Source organism: Cavia porcellus, unplaced genomic scaffold (genome assembly GCF_034190915.1).
Source record: "Cavia porcellus strain 051 isolate PalLab524CR breed Dunkin Hartley unplaced genomic scaffold, mCavPor4.1 scaffold_3, whole genome shotgun sequence".
Taxonomy (NCBI): Eukaryota; Metazoa; Chordata; class Mammalia; order Rodentia; family Caviidae; genus Cavia; species Cavia porcellus.
This window is the reverse complement of record NW_026947486.1, coordinates 61,675,833-61,697,378: the sequence shown is the minus strand read 5'-3', so window position 1 is coordinate 61,697,378 and position 21,546 is coordinate 61,675,833. Positions and strand designations below refer to the sequence as shown.

General features: G+C 35.0%; 1 protein-coding gene across 1 annotated transcript in view; it reads left to right on the top strand.

The window, feature by feature from the left end:
• The window catches only part of Zmat1 (zinc finger matrin-type 1), a 109,696-nt gene that overhangs the window by 38,165 nt on the left and 49,985 nt on the right, over positions 1-21,546 (top strand). The window contains exon 2 of the mRNA XM_063245569.1: positions 4,153-4,332. Coding sequence (XP_063101639.1) covers positions 4,153-4,332 — 180 coding nt within the window. The remainder of the gene's footprint in view (positions 1-4,152; positions 4,333-21,546) is intronic.

Sequence of the window (21,546 nt, the reverse complement as noted above, 5' to 3'; positions counted from 1 at the left end):
AAAAGCTTCAAGCAGAAATCCTGGAAATTAAACATTATATTGAGAATAAAGGCAGTGGAATCATTCAATGTGAGAAAAGAATGTCAGAAGACATGGCTGTAATTGATGATCACCTAACTAGCAACAACTTAAGATAACAAAGGAATGTGAAAAAAAAGGATTCACCAGCTGCTAGATGATGTAAAGTAGACTAATCTAAGATTAATAGGAATTGACAAAAAACCAGAAGGTAGCATAGAGGACATTAAAAAAATTGTTTACAAAAGTAATAGGAAAATTTTCAAACATGGAAAAAAATGACATACAGGTGAGGCATACAGAACCCAAAATAGCCAAGATCAGAAAAGAAACATGCCAAGAAACATCATATTCATCTCCAGAAATACAACACAAGAAGAGAAACCTAAAAGTCCTACAGAAAGTGGATTACATGTAAAGGAAGAACCATCAGAATTACATCATGTTTCTGAACACAAATAAATCAAGGAGTCCTGGGAATGAAGTGTTTCAAAGTCTAAAAGAAAACAACTTTTAATCCAGATTGATGTGTTGCACAAAATGATCTGTGAAATTTAATGGAGAAACAAAATACTTCCATGATAAGGAGCACCTAATAAAATTCATAACCACAAAACCAGCACTCCAAAAAATTCCCAGAGACTTCCTAGAAAGACACAACGAATCTAACAATGTCAACAAACATAACAGAATGAATCTACCAAGCAGAAGTAGAAGAATAAGAAGGGGGATCAACAGCAAGAAAATAATATAATGACAGGGTTAAGTCCATATCTATCAGTTATAACTATCAATGGGAATGATCTCATTTCAACAATGAAAAGACACAGATTAGCAGAATAGAACAAGAAATAAGATCTAATAGCATTCTGTATACAAGAACTACATTTAACCCTGTAAAAATTTCATAGACTGAAATTTAAAGGATAGAAAACAATATTCTATATAACAGGAATCCAGAAAAAAATCAGTGGTAGCTACCCTAATTGCAGACAAAATGGATTTCAAGCTAAGACAGATCAGTAGAGATAAAGAAGGTCACTATGTGTTGGTTAAGGGTACAATTTAACAAGAACAGATAACAATTATAAGTATATGTGCACTAAAAACCAGAACATCTATCTTCATAAAGCAAAAACCAATGGATGTGAAAAATCAGCTAAGTACTAAACTAATATGGGAACCCAATGCACCACTCCCACAAGTGGACAAATTAAATATACAAAAAAAAATCAGAGTTTAACCTTTGAATGAAAAGACTTAATACATAGGTACACAGTGTTTCATTCAACAACAGAATACGTATTCTTCTCAGCAGCACAAAGGACTTTCTTCAAAATAGATAAGAACAGAAAAAAAAAAAAAAAACCAACACACTAGCCAATAAAGAATGCTTAAATAAATCCAAAAGAAGCACAATTATGCCATATATATTATCAGGTCATAGTACAATGAAACTACAAATCAATGGCAAAAGACGCCAGAAAAACTAAGCAAACAAGTGTGTCTTAGTTACTTTTTACTTGTCACTGAGACAAAATACCTGATGCCCAAAGTTGGGAAAGGAAAGGTTTATTTCTTACAGTTTTTGGCGGTTTCAGTCCATACTCAGTTGGCTCCAAGGCAGGGTGGCATGGCAGGCTAAAAACAACAAGGCAGAAACTGGCAAGAGACAGAGACATACCTTCTTCCTGCCATTACATTGTATGCTGGCTCCACCCCTACGTGGGTGTAGCACTGACAAGATCAATCCAAGCTATAGACAATGCATAATGCAAATGCTTGAAACCTGGGGGCTACCAACATAATCCATGACAAATTGGAAACTAAATACTCTCTTGAATAATCAATGAGTCATAGATGAAAGTGAAGAAGAAATCAGTTTCTAAAATCAGAGGCTGTCATTGTGACATACTAGAATGTATGGGGCACAATGAAATCTATCCTAAGATGGAAGTTTATAGAGATGAATTTCCACATTCGAAAAGCAGAGAGAGCTAAAATAAACCAATGATGCACCACAAGATTCTAGAAAACAAGAACAATAAAAAAACCAAAGTCAATAAGAAGAAAATTCTAAATATCGGAGGAAAAATTAAAGAAATTGAGACTTAAAAAACAAAATACAGAGAATCAATAAAGAGTTGATTCTTTGAAAGATTAGACCAAGTAGACAGACCTTAGTCAGATGCATCAAAATGAAAAAAAGCAAAGCCCCAGATCAATGAAATTAGAAATGAAAAGGGCAAAACTGTAACAGATTTTGCAGATATCCAGAAAACCATCAGTAACAACTTTGAGAACATATATGTTGAGGACAACAAACTATAAATTGACCTAAAATCTGTCTGAGGCTTTCTTTTCCCTACCTTGTGGATCAGTTTTGGAATGTGGAAACCCAACTTTTAAAGGTCACTGCTGAGATCTTGATGGTCAGTGAGGCTGTGGTGCTGGCAGGGCAACATGAAACGTGCTGAGGACAATACAGGGAGAGCTAGTACCCAGCTGCAGGGATGAATCTTAACTTGTTTCTTTTATGATGTTAAAATTGCCTATTCTCTACTACCTCTACATTGTTTTAAGAAAAGCACCCTATCCCAACCCCTGTACTGGCTAATAAAATAGTGGCAAGTTTAAGAGTCTTGTTCTTTGCCTATGCTGAAGAATTGATCTCCTATTGCCCTTTTTATGAGCTATTAAATGTCTCTGTTTTTTCTTCATCTTTCATCATACTACTCAAACCGACAGTTGGAGTTCTTGGGCAGGTCCACAGTAATGGGCTTTAAAATAATGAGAAACTCAAAAGAAATGAATAGAGCCCTAGATAAATACAAACAGCCAAAGGTGAACCAAGGAGATACAATAATTTTGAATAATTCAGTCAATGAAATTACAGAACTAGCAAGAAAATATCAAATAAGAAAATCCTAGTCCTTGATAAATTCACTGCCAAATTTTATAAAAAATTTAGAGGAGATTTAATGTCACTGACCTTCAAAATATTTAATGAAATGAAAAAGGAAACAATACTCCCAAGTCATTTCTGGAAGCAAGCATTACCCTGATACCAAAATCAGAAAAGAGCCAACCAAAAATTACAACTACAGGCAAACATCTTTAATGAATATAGATGCAGAAATTCTCAATAACAAACTGGAACACAAACGGATCAAATCATCAGTAAGATTATATTACATAACCATGTAGGATTCATTTCAAGATTGAAGTGATGACTCAATATACACAAATTGATAAACACAGTAGATTACAGAAACAGACGCAAGGACAAAACCACATGGTCATCTCAAATTGATGCAAGAGAAGGATTTGACAAATCCAATATCCATTCATGATATAAACTCTGAAGAAAATAGGAATAGAAGATCTTTATTTCAATTTGATTAAAGCCATCTATGTCAAGCTAACAGCATCATACTAAATGGAGGGTAACTGGAAAATTTCTCTCTAAAATCAGGAACAAGATAGGGATGTCCACTATCACCTTAGCTAGAGCAAATAGACAAGAAAAAGAAATAAAAAGGATAGAGTCGCGGCCTGGTGGAATGCCATGCCAATGACTGCTGCCCTCAGTGACCCTCCCCACCTCCTCCCAGAACCTTAAACTGCAGTGGATTAACCATGCTGAGTTGAAGGGAGATTCAGTGACCACTCACCCAAACAGAGGACCTCAGCAGGCCCCAATCACTATGCTCCTGTGCTTCTCCTGGCATTTGTCCTACAACTTCAACAACCAGTTGCAGTTACAACTTCACTAAGTAGAATAGGACCAAACAGGATGAAACAGAGTGAACCCACTCAGCATAAAACCATGAAAGTGATATAGGGTTTCAAAACAAGAGAGCGCCCCACAGACATCTGGACTGATGCCACCAGCCTGCCCCTCAGCCCAGGACTATACACACCACTGCATTATGCTTCCTGTGTGCCCCGTGGATGCCAGGACTGACGCCACCAGCCTGCTCCCTGGCCCAGGGCCACCTATGCTGCTGTGCCACGCTTCCCATGCACCCAGCAGATGTTGACACCCAGGACACATGCTGAACCCTCAGGGACACTGGCTACCTCCTGGACCTAATACTGCTATTGATCCTCAGTTCCCACCCTTTCTCCCAGAACCTTGGAATACAGTGGATTAACTGTGATAGCTTGAAGGGAGACCTAGTAACTGCCTTACCCAAACAGAAAATCTCAGCAGGCTCCAGTCAGTGTGATGAGTATACTCCTGAAACAGAGGTGAACAGTGGGCAAACAGGGCCAGTAGTAAAGCTCCCTCCAAATAACTGCAAGACCTCGGTGAGTCTGACAAGAGTGTGAGTGACTTCTTCCTGCACACAGAGAACATCAGGCAGGTGAGGAGCGTGCCAATAAGGACTGTGCCAACTTGGAGAAAATCAAAAGGGCTTATGAGACACACAGGCACACAATAGGTATGCAGTAGAGGGTCAGCCGACACAAACACTATAGACAGGAAGATTTGCTGACCTGGAATAACCTAAAGATAATGTAACAGCAGGAACTAAAAGTTGACCTACATCAACACTACTAGGCTTATCAGCCTAGGAAGAATATAAGACTAACTCAACAGGCCTGGCAGGCAGAAGCCAGGTGACTGACCCACCTCTTCATTGTGGAATGCAGCAATGGACAAACATCAGCCTTACACTAGGACCCCAAGATACATACTACCAACAGTTGACACTACTGGGATTGAAGGACCAAATATTAACTCAAAAGAGGAAAATAGCAAAGCAAAATGCAATCTCAAACATTTAGTGCACCAGGAGAAAGTACAGGAGACACTGAAATAGAGGACTTCAAAAGTAACACACTGGAAATCTCTGAAAAGATAGAAAGTGAAATTAAAAAAAAAAAACAACTCCATGAGGGTATAGAGGAAACCAAATTAAAAGTACTCTCCCATGTAAAGATAGAAATAACAACCTTAGTAAAGGAGTTGCTGAGCACAGCTAATGAAGAAATAGAGATAAAAGTACAAGGACATGGGAAACTGATTGAAACCTTAAATGAACAATATAGAAAACAAGCAGAATTCATGAAACAAATTCAAACAGACATCTAAGAAGCAAAAAATTCTATTCAAAGCATGAAAAACTGTTTAAATGAAGCTGAGGATAGGATTTCAGACCTTGAGGACAGGATCACAATTAGCAATCATGAAAGGATAGAACTTTTAAAAATAACAAAGCAGCATGAAACGACAATCCAACAACTTCAAGATGATGCCAAGAGAAATAATATAATATTAATAGGCATCAATGAAGATGCAAGAGTCAATGCAAATTACGTAACAAAAATATTCATAAAAGTAATAGAAGAAAATTTCCCAAACATGAGTAAAAATCTGATATACAGATAAGTGAGGCATATAGAATGCCAAACAGCCACAACCAACATCAATCTACACCCAGACATGTAATAATTAAGATCCCACACATGAAGCATAAAAACAATACTAAAAGCTGTTAGAGAAAAGACATAACTCACCTATCAAGGAAAGCCCATCAGAATCACAGCAGACTTTTCAGCACAAACCCTCAAGTCAAGATGATCTTGGAGTGAGGTACTTGAAGCCCTGAAAGAAAAAAAATTTCAACCCAGCCTGATGTACCCAGAAAAACTTGCACCAAACCAACCCTAGAAAAGTATTGAAAGATATACTAGATAGAGATAAAAATGACCACAATCTCTAGAACAACAACAGAAAGAAACCACCAGGTAGGACAAGCAATTAAACAAGGGGGGAAAACAGAAAGAAAATAACTGGAACATAACATGGCAAAGTCAAGCCAGAATGTATCAGTTATAACCATAAATGTAAATGGCCTCAGTTCACCTATTGAAAGCAATAGGTTGACAGAATGGATCAAGAAACATGATCCTAAAATATGCTTTATACAAGAAACACATATGACCCAAAAGGAAACTCATAGATTAAAAGTCAAAGGATGGAAAAGAGTATTCCATGCAACAGAACCCCAGACAAAAGCAAGAGTAATTATTCTACTTGGAGAAAATGTGAACTTAAAACCTAAAATGATTAAAACAGATAAAGAAAGTCACTACATACCCATTAGTGGAAAAATTCAAGAGGAAGAATTAACAATTATAAATATATATGCACCAAATACAGGAGCACCCAACTATATAATACCGATACTAATGGACATGAAAAACCAAATACACAAGGTCACAAATTATAACAGGGAACCTTAACAGTCCACTGTCACAAAGAGATAGAACAACTAGACAAAAAGTCAGCAAAGAATAGAACTATATCATACTTGCAAGCAATACGACTTAGTAGATGTTTACAGAGTGTTCCACCCAACCACATCAGAATACACATTTTTCTCAGCTGCACATGGGACATTTTCCAGAATAGGCCATATATTATCCCATAAAACATTCTTAAGTAACTGAAAAGGTACTGAAATTACCCTATGCATAATATCTCACCATAGCACATTGAAATTGGAAATTAATGGCAAAAGAAATTGCAAAATTGCATAAATACATGGAAACCAAATAACAACCTTCTGAACAACCAATGGGCTACAAATGAAAGTAAAGAAGAAATAAAGCAATACCTACAATTCAATGAAAATGCAAAAACAACATACTGTAATCTGTGGGATGCAATAAAGTAGTCTCATGCAGAAATATATAGCAATAATTGTCATATCAAGAAAAAAAATGAGCACAAATAAACAACCTACTGCTTCATCTGAAGCTTCTAGAAAAAGAAGAGCAACTTAAACCCAAAGCTCATAGAAGAGAGGAAATTGTAAAGATTAGAGCAGAAATCAATGCAATTGAAACTAAAAAAACAATACAAAGAATTAATGAATCAAAAAGCTGTTGTTTTTTTTTGAGAGAATAAAAAAATTGGCAAACCTCTAGCTAACCTTATCAAGAAAAAGAAAAAAAAATAAATCCATGCAATAAGGACTGAAAAGAGGGAAATTACCACAGATCCCATGGAAATTCAAAAGATTGTGAATAACTACTCTGAAAATCTCTACTCACCTGGAGCGGAAAACACAGAGGAAATGGGCAGATTTATAGAAACTTAACTACCAAAGCTCAACCAAGAAGATTTAGCAATTTTAAATAACCCAATATCAGCTATTGAAATTGAAAATGTGATTAAATCTTACCAACAAAGAAAAGCCCATCTCCTGATGGATTCATGGCTGAATTCTATAAGAAATTTAGACAAGATTTAATGCCAATACTTCTTAAACTCTTCAGTGAAATTCAAAAAGAAACAATCCTCCATAAATCATTCCTGGAGGGAAGTATTACTCTGATACCAAAACCAGAGAAAGACCTAACCGTTTAAAAGGAGAACTATAGACCAATCTCACTAAAGAACATTGATGCAAAGATTCTCAGTTAAATACTGACAAATACAATACAGCAAATCATCAAGAAGATTATACATCATGAACAAGTTATTTCATTCCAGGAATGCAGGGATGGTTTAACATATGCAAATCAATAAATGTAATACACCACATCAACAGAGCCAAAAACAAAAACCACATGATTATCTCAATACATGCAGAAAAAGCTTTTGATAAAGTCCAACACATATTCATAATAAAAATGCATCAGAAACTCGGAACACACGGTGTCTACCTCAATCTTATAAAGGTCATCTATGACAAACCAAAAGCCAACATTATACTAAATGGACAAAAACTGAAAGCTTTTCTTTAAAATCAGGAGCAAGACAAAGATGTCCACTATCATCATGCCTATTCAAAGTATTTCTGGAAAGTCTAGCCAGGGCAGTAAGACAAGCAAGAGAAATAAAAGTAATAAAGATAGAAAAGGAAGAAGTTAAATTATCACTTTGCAGATGACATAACACTCTATATAGAAGACCAAAAAAACCCCATTAAAAGACTACTAAAGGTAATAAATTCAGCAGTGTACCTGGATAGAAAGACAATGTTTAAAAATCAATAGCATTCCTGTACACAAACAAAACTCCACCGAGAGAGAAATTATGGAAGTATTGCCCTTTTTAGCATCCTAAAAAATGAAATATTTAGGAATCAACATAACTAAGAATGTAAAACACCTATATGCTGAAAATTATGCTATGCTGAAAAAGGAGATTGAAGAGGCAGGCAATTCTGGGCAACAAAGGCAAGGCAGGAGGCATCTCAATTCCTGACTTGAAAGTATACTACAAAGCCACAGTGATAAAATCAGCATTGTACTGGCAAAGATATAGACCTGAGAATCAATGGAACAGAATAGAAAATACAAGCACAAAGACACTTAGCCACCTGATATTTGACTAAATATGTTCACGGGAAGAATGATAACTTCTTTAATAAATGGCGTTAGAAAAATTGGCTCTCCACATACTGAAGACTGAAACTAGATCCATGCCTGTCACCATGCACAGAACTAAAGTCTAAATGGATCAAAGAACTAAATATTAAAACAGAAACACTAAATCGACTGAAAGACACGGTAGGTAGAAATCTTGGAGACATAAAGGTAGGCAGAGAATTCCTCAGGAAAACACAAACTGCATGGGAAACACTTCAAAGAATCAGCAACTGGGATCTCGTATTATTGAAAAGTTTCTGCACTTCAAAAGAAATCACCAACAGAGTGAAATGACAATCAACAAAATGGATAAGAATTTTAGCCAGCAACCCTTCAGCCAAAGGACTTATATCCAAAACTATAAAGAACTGAAAAACATCAAGCCTCCCAAATTCAAAGACCCTCTCCAAAAATGGGCATCTGAGATAAACACACAGTTCTCAGATGAAGATATACAAATGGCAAATAAATATATGAAGAAATGTTCAACATCACTGGTCATTCAAGAAATGCAAATTAAAACAGCACTGAGATTTCATCTCACTCCGGAAAGAATAGCTGCCATCAAGAAAACAACTATAACAAATGTTGGCAAGGCTGTAGGGGAAAAGGAACACTTCTCCACTGTTGGCGGGAGTGTAGACTGGTGAAACCGCTATGGAAATCAGTATGGGGAATTCTCAGAAGACTAGGACTGGAAGTTTCACTGAATCCAGCTATTCCCCTCTTGTGTATCTTTCCAGAAAAACTGAAAGCGTCATGTCACAGTGGAATATGTGCACCCATGTTCATTGCAGCACAGTTTCTAATAGCTAAATCTTGGAAACAACCAAGATGCCCATCAAACTGCACAGTGGATATAAAAGATGTGATATTTTTAATACTATTGAATATTACTCAGCTATAAAAAAGGATGATCTTGAGGCCTTCATAGGTATATGGAAACAACTTGAAACCATCCTCATAAGTGAAACAAATAAAATCATATTTATAAATATCACATTGTGTATCTAGTGTAAAAATAATAAGAAATGTAGGAGTAATAAAACCCAAAATGTATGATTGCTATTATAAAAAGAGAGGAAAAGAAAGTGTTCTAAAGAATATAACTGCATGTATGTCTAAATGTGTAGGATTGATATCCATATTACTAAGTTTTTGTTGGATCGCTGAACAGATCTTTTTACAGTCTCATTGTCTGAATGTCCACTTTGTATGCTTTAATTTTGTAACTTAAACAACTATTTCTAAGAGGACAATATGTAATTCATCAACTAGGCTTTCTTACTGTTTATTTTTTTGAAATTATGTATTGTTTATACCCTTTTTGTTTTTTTTCTATTTAAATAAAAATTTTAAAAAGGATACAGATGAAAATAAAAAGCCAAAGTATTATTTGCTGATAATGCTTTACATAGAAGACCCCAAAAACTCCACCTAAGAACTCCTATTATCAATAACGAAATTATGTAGCAAAGTAAGTTATAAAACCAACACTGAAATAGCATTCCAGTGCACCAACAAAAAAAAAAAAAACTCATTGAGAGAGAAATTAGAAAAAACATAATGTTTGTTATAACATCGAGAAGTAGGAAAAATGGAAAGAAAGCTTTTTTAAATAAAGAAAGGAAATGGGATTTAAGGGAGGTTAGGGAAATTGGAAAATAAGAATCAAATTATATCATATATAAGTACAGATTCCCTATGATGGATATGTGCAGTATGTATACCTAAAATGTACCAATAAAATTAAATAAAAAATCAAATACTTAGGAATTAATGAGATCAAGAAATAAAAGCACTTTACAATGAAAAACTATAGTACTCTGAAAAAAGAGACAAAGAGGATATTAGAAAATGTGTTTAGGCAGAACAAATATAATGAAAATTTCCATATTTCCCAAACTGTCAAATAGATTTAATGTAATCTCAATCAAGACACCAATAGAATTTTTTCAGATAACTGGAAAAAACAATCTTATAATTCATATGGAACCAGAAGAGACCTAGAAGATTCTAGGCAACAAGACCAAGGGGGGGGGGAACCATCACAATCCCACAATTTGAGTTCCTTTACAAAGCTACAGTGATTATAACAGCATGATACTGGCCAAAAAAAATAGATCTGTGAGGTCAATGGAACAAAATATAAGCTGCATATACAATTTCAGGTATATTCATCTACTCTATCTTTGACAAAGGGGCCAAATACCTTCTTTAGAAGATAGATAGTCCCTTTATCAAAGGTAACTGGGAAAACTGGTTATCCATGTGCCAAAGGTTGAACCTAGACCCATCTCTGTCACCATCCATTAAATTAAAAGTACAGTGGATCAAAGATCTAAATAACAAAACAGTAGCACTTAATGTGCTGGAAAACAGAAAAAGTAAATCTCTTGAAAACGTGGATGTAGGCAAAGGCTTCCTGGACAAAACTCTGTATGAGAAATACAAAAAATTAACATATGGGATCACATCAAAATAAAGATTCCACACAAAAATAACCAACAGTGTTAAGAGAGGACCTACAGAATGAGAAAGAATTTTTGCCAGCTAATCCTCACACAGAGGACTAATATCTAGAATATATAAATGATGTAAAAAATTAGACCACAAATTTAAGGACCCAATTCAAAATGGGAATCTGAAATGAAAAGATATTTCTCTAATGAAAAGGTAAAAATGGCCCATAAAAAAACTTTTAAAAAATGTTCAACATAGCTGGCTATTCAAGAAATGCAAATTAAGGCAACACAGAGATTCCATCTCATTTCAGATTGAATAACTATCATCAAGCAATTAACTAGTAACAATTGCTGCAGGTAAAAAAGGAATCTGTTTTGATTGTTGGTAGGAAAGTAAATTGGTATAGCCATTATTGAAATCAGTGAGGATATTAGTCAAGAAACTAAAAGCAGAAATTTCATTTCACACAGGACTAATTCCTCTTCTAGGTATCCTCCTAAAAGTATTAAAGTCATCATAGTACAGTGTTACATGCATACCTATTTTGTAGCAGCATAATTTGTAATAGCTAAATCTTGAAAACAGCCATATGCACACCAACAAGTGACTGGATAAAGAAAACGTAATGCTTGTTTACTGTGGAATATTACTCTGCCACAAAGAAGGATAAACTCATTAACTCGAGGCATTTTGAGGTAAACAGATGCACCTTGAGGCAATAATCTTATGTGAAATAATTCAGGAACACAATTTTAGATATTACATTTTTTCTCTGATTTGATAAATCCAAAGTATAAGTAATTGGAATAAAAGATATTAGGAAGAAGGAAAACCTCTCAAATGAGAAAAGGAACAAGAGATGAAAGGAAGGAGTAGAGAAGGAAGAGAAGAAAAAATGGAAAAAGAGCTTTTTTCAAATGGGTAGAGTAAGAAGAGTTGATGGGAAGAGTAAGAGAGAAAAGGGGAAGGGGGCAAAACACAGTTAAGATGTGTTATGTATATTTTTTGTTTGTTTGTTTGTTTGTTTGGTACTGGGGATCAAACTCATGACTTTGCACTTGCCAGGGAGGCACTCATGCCACTGAACTAAATCCCCGGCCCTAAGTGTTATGTATATTTTCAATTTCTCCGTGATAAATGTAAACATGTACTGTAAACATGTACTAATAAAGAATTCCTTCATGTTGGCACCCTCTTTTTCACCTTTAAGTATTCATTCAGTTTAATAGTAACGTCCTTGTGAAGCATCACTGAATTTAGCTAATTACTCCTCTTTGATAATTCCTTTTACCCTGGATTACTCTGATCATAGCATTCCTTATGTGCATTGTAAGCCTAATTACTTGTCTGCCTGCTTCATCAGGCTGAAAGCCCTCAGAGGACAAAAAAGTGCACTTTTCTATGTATTTTTGCATCTCTAACACCTATCTAACTTCTGGAACACAGTATTTATTAAATGTTGTATGGATCGAATAGAAATACTTGCTTAAATCAGAAAAAAGGTGAGTGGTTTGATCTTTTGGTTTTTCTCTATCCCCTAAAAATGTACTTTCCAAATAATAGAAAAACAAATTTCCCAAATCACAACATGCCCAACCCATATGTATAGTTCCACCATTCTTCATCTTCTGCCTATATTACCCAAATGCATGTATACATGGAATCATGATAGTCTCTCTCCCTTTCCAAATTTGTCACATTAAGGGACATAAAAAGTGGCCTTTAGCAGTAGTCAACATAGCTCATGTATCACCTAACCATATTCAGAGAAGTTGGAGGAAGGATGGCCTATTGTAATTAATAGAGTTGTAATGGAAGGTGAGTAAACCCTACTGTTTTAGCTGCTCTACAGGACATTAGAAAGTTCCGTGAAAATATTAGGTTTAGATATGGAAACTCATGACAGTAAACATTTGGTATGACCAAAGAAATATGTATTACTCATGCAAGCAGTGAAATCCTGAGGCAAAGGGCTTGGAGGATAACATTGAGAGAATGTCAGAAAGGGAAACAGAAAGAAAATAAGTACATAGGAATACGATAAAATGAAATCCCACCAGCATGAGATTAAAAGAGACAACTTCCAGAAAAAAAGTTGAAAAGAGGCATCAAGGGGATGCCTAAAGTTGCAGGATATGTGTGTAAATGTAGTGGGCCTTATCAGAGTACTAAAAGACACAACAAGCAAAGGTAGAAAATGTTGTGTAGAGGTTTCTGGCACTTAAATACCAACAGGGATACAATTTTTATTTTTTCCCTGTAGCCTACAGAGTTAGGCCTGATATCTGAGGTAGCCCAGCAGGCTCCCAAGTTTCCTATAAATGAACTTATTCTTCATCTGAGAGAGACCAAATTGGCAAAGCCAAATTGAAATAATTAGAACCATAGTAATTGCAGCTTCTTAAAAATGTAGTACCAAGATTATCATTGTGTGAAGAAAATAACCAAAGCAAGGTATTAATTGAGGTTCCAGAGAACTTTAAAGTTGCCTTGTAATACTAGGAATAATTTGCTTTGTTCCATTTGTTTAAATATTCTGGAGACATTTCCATGTTAATGACCTATATACAGCAAGTGGTAGCCCCCTTTAAAACACAAACTGAGTAACAGCAAGTAGTCCAATGCTAGTCTTCTGTAAGCTACCATAGCAACTAGAAAGCTTTGTGCCACATTGAAAGATTCTAAATTTTGAGCTGCTTGGTGTCTCTTGTCTACCAGGAGTTCTGACAATGTTGGGATGACCTGTACGAATTGAGTTTGTGCTATAGAACTTAAAATATCTAAATTTATGTTTATTATTCCAAAGATGATGATAATATGACAAAAAAAAAACCTATGTTGGTAGTCTTACTGTGGGAAGGTTGGATGAGATAGGTTGTTGTGAACTTCATGTTTATGTCCCCCACACATTATATTCTGATATCAAAACTTCCCATGGAGTTATATTTGGAGATGGGGCCTTTGGAAGATAAATAATTATATCATGATAATGGAGCCCTCATGATGAGATTGATATTTCATTATAAGTGATATGAAAGAAATTGCTCCCTCTCTCTTTTCTTTGCTATGTGAAGACACAGTAAGATGATGACTTTTGCACATCTGACTATGATAGAATCCTGAAATCAAACTTTATAGCTTCTGAAAATGTGATTAACTAAATATCTATTGTATTTTATGGAATTCTGTCATAGCAGCCCAAACTAAGACAGAGGTAGATTTTCCTCTTGGATATTGGGTGACCTCAGTGCTGAGTATTCATAAAACAAAACTGAAGTTACAGGGGGCAAAAAGAGAGAGAGAGAGGAATGGGGAAATATAATGTGTGGCCCTGCTAAACAGGAAAGTCAGTAGTGCAAGGAGAGGAAATTTCCACTGGATAAATCTATCCCTGTGTAGATAGGTGAGGGATAAGTTGTCTCAATGAGAGAGTATGGCTGTATATGATATCAATTTTGGCATGGAATTATGGTGATAGGATCTTTCAGACTTCCAGTTGAGTTTAGATTACCATCTAGGATGGGTTGATCTCCTTGGAAAACATAATCATCCTGTTACTGTTGGACTGCTATTCCAAGGTCATCATTCCTGAGGTATGGTTGATATCTTTTACCAACTTTTGAATGTTATTTATAAGAACCCTAATATAGTTGGGATAAGGGTGCCTTGATATCAGTCCAGAGCTAGCTTAAATACATTTACATTTAAAAAACTTACTGCAAAAGTAGCTCAAGATTTGTCACTTCCCTAAGAGTTATGGAGCCATTTCTTGTGCAGAAAATATTAATTGATTGAATACTTCAAAAAAGAAAAATGAAAAAGAATCCAAGGATTTGCAGTGAAGTCATTAACAAAATAATACATAACCAGGAAAGGCAAAAATAATGAATTCTCTACAAAATTTCTGGACTTTTATTACATATTCCACCATGCTTTAGGAGATACTTGTTTATTGTAATAACAGATGTGAATATTGTCATCCCAGATCCTTTAGTGGCTCCTCATTCAACATTACTATAATCCTATTTAAAGATATTTGCTTTGAAAAGATTTTTTTCCACTGGAAGAAGCACACAGTTGTAAATATTGGATCTCTTCTCTGCAATGAGGAATCTCTAATCAAACTTCAAAACCATGACTGGACGATGACAGTATAAATTGGCAAGAAGTTTTCTCATATAATATAGAATAAACTTGTAGGGTAGAGATAAGGTCTGATTTTCAGTGATCCCTAATATGTTATTGTGTCCATAATCCAGGAGCAAACTGGCATCGTTTGTAACATGATAGGAAGATCAAAGAGGTATAAGTACATTAAAAATGATATTACATTTTGGTGATGTATTCCTATACTCAGATGTGGCAAGTGCCCCTTAAATAGCTAGAAAAATGATAACAAAAGATTCAGGAACAAAGCTACAAGCACAAAAGACATCTAATTAATAGAAATATTTAATAAAATCCAAACATTTTGCTATTTATATAGTCAGTTATGTATTTTCCTTAAGAATTTACTTCCTTATTAGTGAAAAGGAAATAAAAATATACATCAAATAAATTATCATTGAAAAGTAAAATAAGGGGCTGGGGATTTAGCTCAGCAGCATAAGCACCTGCCTTGCAAGCACGCGGTCGTGAGTTCGATCCCCGGTACTGATAAAAATGAAAAAGACAAAAAATAAAATAAAATAAAATAAAATAAAATAAATAATGTATATATTTTAAGTGCTATCATGCCTGGCACTTAAATTATCAGTATGTATTAACTCTATGTAATTTAACCCTTTTTTAAGATCTCACTATGTCATTCAAAGTGGTCTTGAACACACTGTATATTTACGCTGGCCTCAAACTCATAGCAATTCTCTTTCCTCAACTTCCCAAGTTCTGGGATAGCAGACTTGTGCCACCACATCCAGCTCTATATCATTAAATTCTACTCCTCCCAGCCAACTAGAAAGAGAATGAAAATCAGTGCAGGCTGGGAAAATTTAATGCATTTTGTCCGATTTTTCTGTAATATGAGTAGATTTATATAGATTTTTTTTCTTGGAAAATGAGTGGTTTATATGGATTTTCTTTAGCTGTCAGCTCTAGTGGTAAGTGGTTGGCATCTTTGCCATCTGTTCAGGACCATTTGGATAATCTCTAAGAAGACTGAGGTTTTCTCTACAGGTTTCTTCTTCCTATGAGACCTTACTAGAATTTCCCTTAATGCTATGTTCATGGAAAAGTCAGCTTTTAGTAGAATGTTCTTCCAAATTCTTCCACCTTTTCCCTATTATCACTTTGAATGCCATTTTCATGGTTTTAGATACTTAAAGCAGCACCTCATTTCTTGATACCAATTCTTGCTTTAGTCTGTTTGGGCTACTAATATATCACATTATATATATAAACAACACAAACTTACTACTCAGGATTCTGAAGGCTAGGAAGTCCAAGATCCAGGTGCCAGTAGATGTGGTATTTGTTCATATCTCATAGATGGCGTTTTCTAGTGTGTCCTCACAGGCCAGAAGAGCAAAAACATAAAACAATTTCTCTTAGGTTTCTTTAATAAGAACACTAATTTTGGCTAGTCATTTCCAAAAGACCCTATCTCTTAATATCAACACTTTGGGGATTTAATGTCAAGATATGAATTTTGAAGAAACACAAACATTAAAGCCATAAAAATATTAAAGTATTTGTGGGCACAATTTAAAATAATCGTGCTTTTTTCTTATCTTGCTGTCTTCCATCCTTTCATCCTACTAATTTCTCATGAGAAGTACCAACAAATAAATAATATTTTAAACTTTTTTATTATCATTAATCAAGGATATGAAAGTCTTCAATAATTAAAGTTTTCATGGTCCTTGTACTCTGAGAGCCCCAGGGATTGATGAATATGTGCCAGTCAGTGTGCTTGCTACTTGACACAGACTCTCCCCAATTACTATTTATGACATCTTAACTATGATCTAGGGTATTATTATCTCCATTCACTGGATGATATCTTGGGTAACACAGTCACTGTATAGAAAGATTTGTATTCTAACTCATGTCTCTGTGATAACATATTCAATATTATTGCCTTTAACACTGGAGCTATCTTTGAAAAGAAAATGAGATTAAAATATTGGAATTGACTTCCTAAGTCATCTTATGGTATATAATTGAATTATAATACATAGACATATTAATAGATAAAGAGCAATGGAGAAAGAGTGTAAAGACTTTTTTAGTCATATACATTCTGCAAATGGAAAATATGGTTTGATCTTGTGTTGGAACAAAGATTTCACTTATTTGATCAGTTTCTGTGACCCTGGTGGTCCTGTGAAAATCATACCACAGGTTGTATTCCAATCAGTGTTTTCTTCATCAATTTCAACCTTATTTCACAGGTGTATTGACTCTTGGGAATGGAAGCCTATTTGCAAGATCAATCGAGTTTGACACTTTAAATTTTAGTCTTGATAAGGAAGGACAAGAATATATTTCATTAATTCATTGTTGTTTGAGTGTAGAAGGAAGTCCCCAGTTATGATAAGACACCATAAACTGCATAAAATCTAGGAAAGCAGTTAATGTCCTTAAACAGTAGACGTGCTAGTTTGATGAGAACTTGAGTGGATTTTCATAGGATACTGTATTAAACTTGATTACATTTTGTCCTGGTAAAATGATAACCAGTAACACTAATTCAGGGTTCTTTAAAATACTTTTGTACTCTTATCATAAAGCAGTCTATTAGGGCTACTAAATTCAAGGCCTGTAATCTTGCATTAGTCCCAATGTATCTTTTGATGCCACTATTCCTCAATATCATGAATCAGAAGATATTTATTTAAAACAGTTCACCTAAGCCTCACATTAGTGTCTTGCACAATTATGGATACTTGACAAGAAAGTTTTGTGAATATGAGGTTGATAGGTTAGGTAAAAGAGTTAGGTGAAAGCATTTGTTATAGTTACTGAGCTGGGTTTGTCACTGGGCCCCAGATGTATTGGATCATATAGTTCAAACAACAGTGTAAATTTGGACCCAAATTTTGACCTGTTGCAGAGTCTTTTCCTACTTTTGGCCATACTCAGCAAACCCAGTAAATGGATCACAACAGTATTTTCCAGTTGTAATTCATTCCCTCCATGACTGAAAGAAATTCATCAGATATGGTGTATCGTGCTTAGTGGTTAACTTCAAAAAATACTATAATGTGTGCTGTGTCTTCATGAGGCTGTCCCAATAGCATGCCCAAGACCAACAGACTGCTAAAAATTAATTGACATGAATTTGTGATAATTTTCCCTCATTTTCTGAAGTACGTACATTTATTCTACTAAGGACTCAAGTAAATGCACTAGCTCCAATTAAAATGATGCTCATATAATTTGTCAGCATAACGTTCTTGAAAAATGTACAAATGGTCCACTTCTCTTCAGATTATATTACAACATAGTGGGAGTTCTAACACATTCCAGGGGATGAAACCATAAATTAATTTTGTAGTTTAAATTATGTGAATGGGGGCTGGGGATTTAGCTCAGCGGCATAAGTGCCTGCCTTGCAAGCAGGTGGTCGTGAGTTTGATCCCCGGTACCAAAAAAAAAATGAAAAAGACAAAAAAAAATTATGTGGCCAGGGATTTAGCTCAGCTGCATAAGCATCTGCCTTGCAAGTTCAAGGTCATGAGTTCAATCCCTAGTACCAAAAAAAAAATATGTGAATGTGAATGATATTTAGTCATTCTTTATAGTAAGGACAGAAATCAATTCACTTGTTACATCAGTGTCACATACAATGTACCTAAAGTCACATTAATCTGTTCTAGCGAAGATACCATAGTGTCTTAATCACTTTTCTTACTGCTGGGATACAATATCTAACACCTACAACTTAAAGGAAAAGAGGTTTACGTTAACTCACAGTTAAGGTCAATGGTCAGCTGGCTCCAAAGCAGATACAGCACAGCAGAGAGGAATAGCAGCAGAGGAAATGCTGCTCATGTCAGCCAGGAATCAGACAGAGAAAGGAGGAGCCAGGGATGGAGATAAACCTTTGCATGTCATGCCACTCCTCATTTCTGAACCAAGACTTAACTTGTAAAAGCACATTTACTTGCCGAACTCAGCAGTAGATGAATCTACCCATGAGTACAGTAGTCCCATAATCCAAGTACTCTTAAGAATCCTATATATGAGTGCAAAGGGTGTAGAGAGATTTCAGAACTAAACCACAGCACAGGGCCTCATTAAGTCATCATATCACCCAGACCTGGCTTAAATTTGCAATCCTCCTGCCTCAGCCTTCCAGAATTCTGGGTTTACAGTTGTGCATCACCATATCTAGCCTATTTTATATATCTTATTTATATATCTCAATATTTCTGCTTGCTCTTCTTTAATTTAGTGTTGTGGAACAATATATTTGCCATTGTTTCTTATCATTGAATCATTTCTTGATAAAACCAAACATTTCTTTGCCACCTAGTCAGATTCATTTCTACATCAATCATATAAGTCATGCCTTGAAATTACAATCATTTCTTTTGTTCTCTGGTGTCTTTATATGTATTATGTGTGGTAATAATGATTTTTTAAATCCTCTCATTATTCAAAATGAGGCACATACACTATATTTCATTGGCAATATGATAAAAGGATCAATAACATGTTTTTTATTTTTAGTGACTTCTCATGTATTCAAAAATATGTTCCTTTACTGATTTTTGCCATCTCTAACCTTCTTCTTAGACCTAAATCTTCCCCTCACCCTCACCTTATTTTATATGATATGAAAGTTTGGCAATTAAAATTATCTCTCCTCAAAAATATAATTCTCCTTCCTTCTGGCCCAATGATATAAGCAGTTCATTTAAAATGTTCTTTTCTTTCTTTTTTCTTTTTTGTGTCAGGGATCAAACTCACAACCTCATGCTTGCCAGGCAGGCGCTTATGCCACTGAGCTAAAACCCTCACCCAAGAGTTCAGTTATATTGCCAAGTTAAAAACCATGTAAAAGTTAATTCCTCCTATAAGACTGAGTTTTGCATTCCTTAAATGGTATTAATGAGTTCAGTATTAATCACCATTGTATAATGATTGAGAAATTATCAGAAATGTCTGGCGTATAGCAGGCTTTCATAATAGTTACACTCTGCCACATTCCACTTTCTCTGCTCTGTGAAAGAAATTACAGTACTTTGGCATTCACTTAATAGCATGACTGTCAGAGAGAGCAATGATAAATATAAGAGAAAGAAAGGAAAGTATGAGCTGATTGTCATAATGCATGACTACACTCTGGTGTCATTTTCATGTTATAGTATAATTGAACAAAGTGGATTCACTTTTTGGAGAATTCAAAGCCAGTAAGTGCAACCAGGAGATAAATGAATGAAGAGACATTTTTACAGCAAACTAGGAGGGCACAGACAATCATTCCTAAGGCAGTACCTCCAACGCTTTTACTGGAGAAACTCATATGCATTCATGCATGACTGACTGACTTACGGTTAGGTAGAGACAGACACATTCTTGAGCATGCTCAGTTTTATGTAATGCCTTTTCATACATCCCATGTGCAAAAAATGAGGAGCATTCCCATCCTGCATAGAGGACTTTGTATTATAATGAGTAAAGTTTACTTCTAGGTCAACTAAAAGGGTGCCACAAGTTTAGGTGGTCTGGAGCACATATTTAGGTCACCTTGTAATTTTCTATGGCAGACTTTGTCGGAAACAAAAAACAACTTTAGAGGTAGACTTACAATTATTTCAAAAGGCCACAGCTTTTTTTTCCCCTGTAAGCTTAGGTGATTGTCCTCCTTGAAAATACTGGCCTAAATGCTAGTAATAACTAGCAAAATACTGGACTAGAAGCTAGCAATTGCTAAAGAATGGGAAGAAAATGAACTACTTTCTTTTATTTCATGCATTGTATTCTCATTTTTACTCTTTGAAAAGCAGACACAGAATTTTACATGAAACCTAAGAAAGATGAAATAATTCCAGAATGTAATAAATATTTGTTGAATACTCTAAATATTTAGAGTATTCAAATAAATTTATTTAGAATACTCCAAATATTTGTTGACACTTAGAGGAAAGGGAGCAGTGCAGAAGCACTGTTAATCCAATTTCACAAATCTTCAAAAGCCCATCATGAAAGAATGCTTAAGGCCATTGCCCAAATTTCATGTTTTAAGTCAGTTGACTCTCCCATAAAATGGCTTTTATGTCTCTTCTATATAAAAGTATCATATTGATGCGTATCACTGCTGAGGGCTAAACCATGTTCACAGTCTTGCTGGTCAAGATGTCTGAGAAATGTAATGTATAGGATTCCAGATTCTACAATACGGGAAACCATAAACGGGGTGAAAAGACTTCCCAGTGCCAGCTGAAAATATGTGGGCAAGTTCTCTGAGTTTTACTCGTCTGATCTTTCCAATTGCTTTGAGTATCTGATTCCTACATTAATCTTTTCTGTTTAAAATTCCTAGTGAAATTCTCTTTTACTGGCTAAATGTTGAGTGACATACTGTATCAAATATTCAGATTTAATATTTCTGATACAAATGTACTGTGATTCATATTTTGAGAATTAATTCTTGAGGCACTTTGTTTCATATCAAAGAGAATAGAATCACATCCCATTTTTATACTTACATTGTGCTACTAT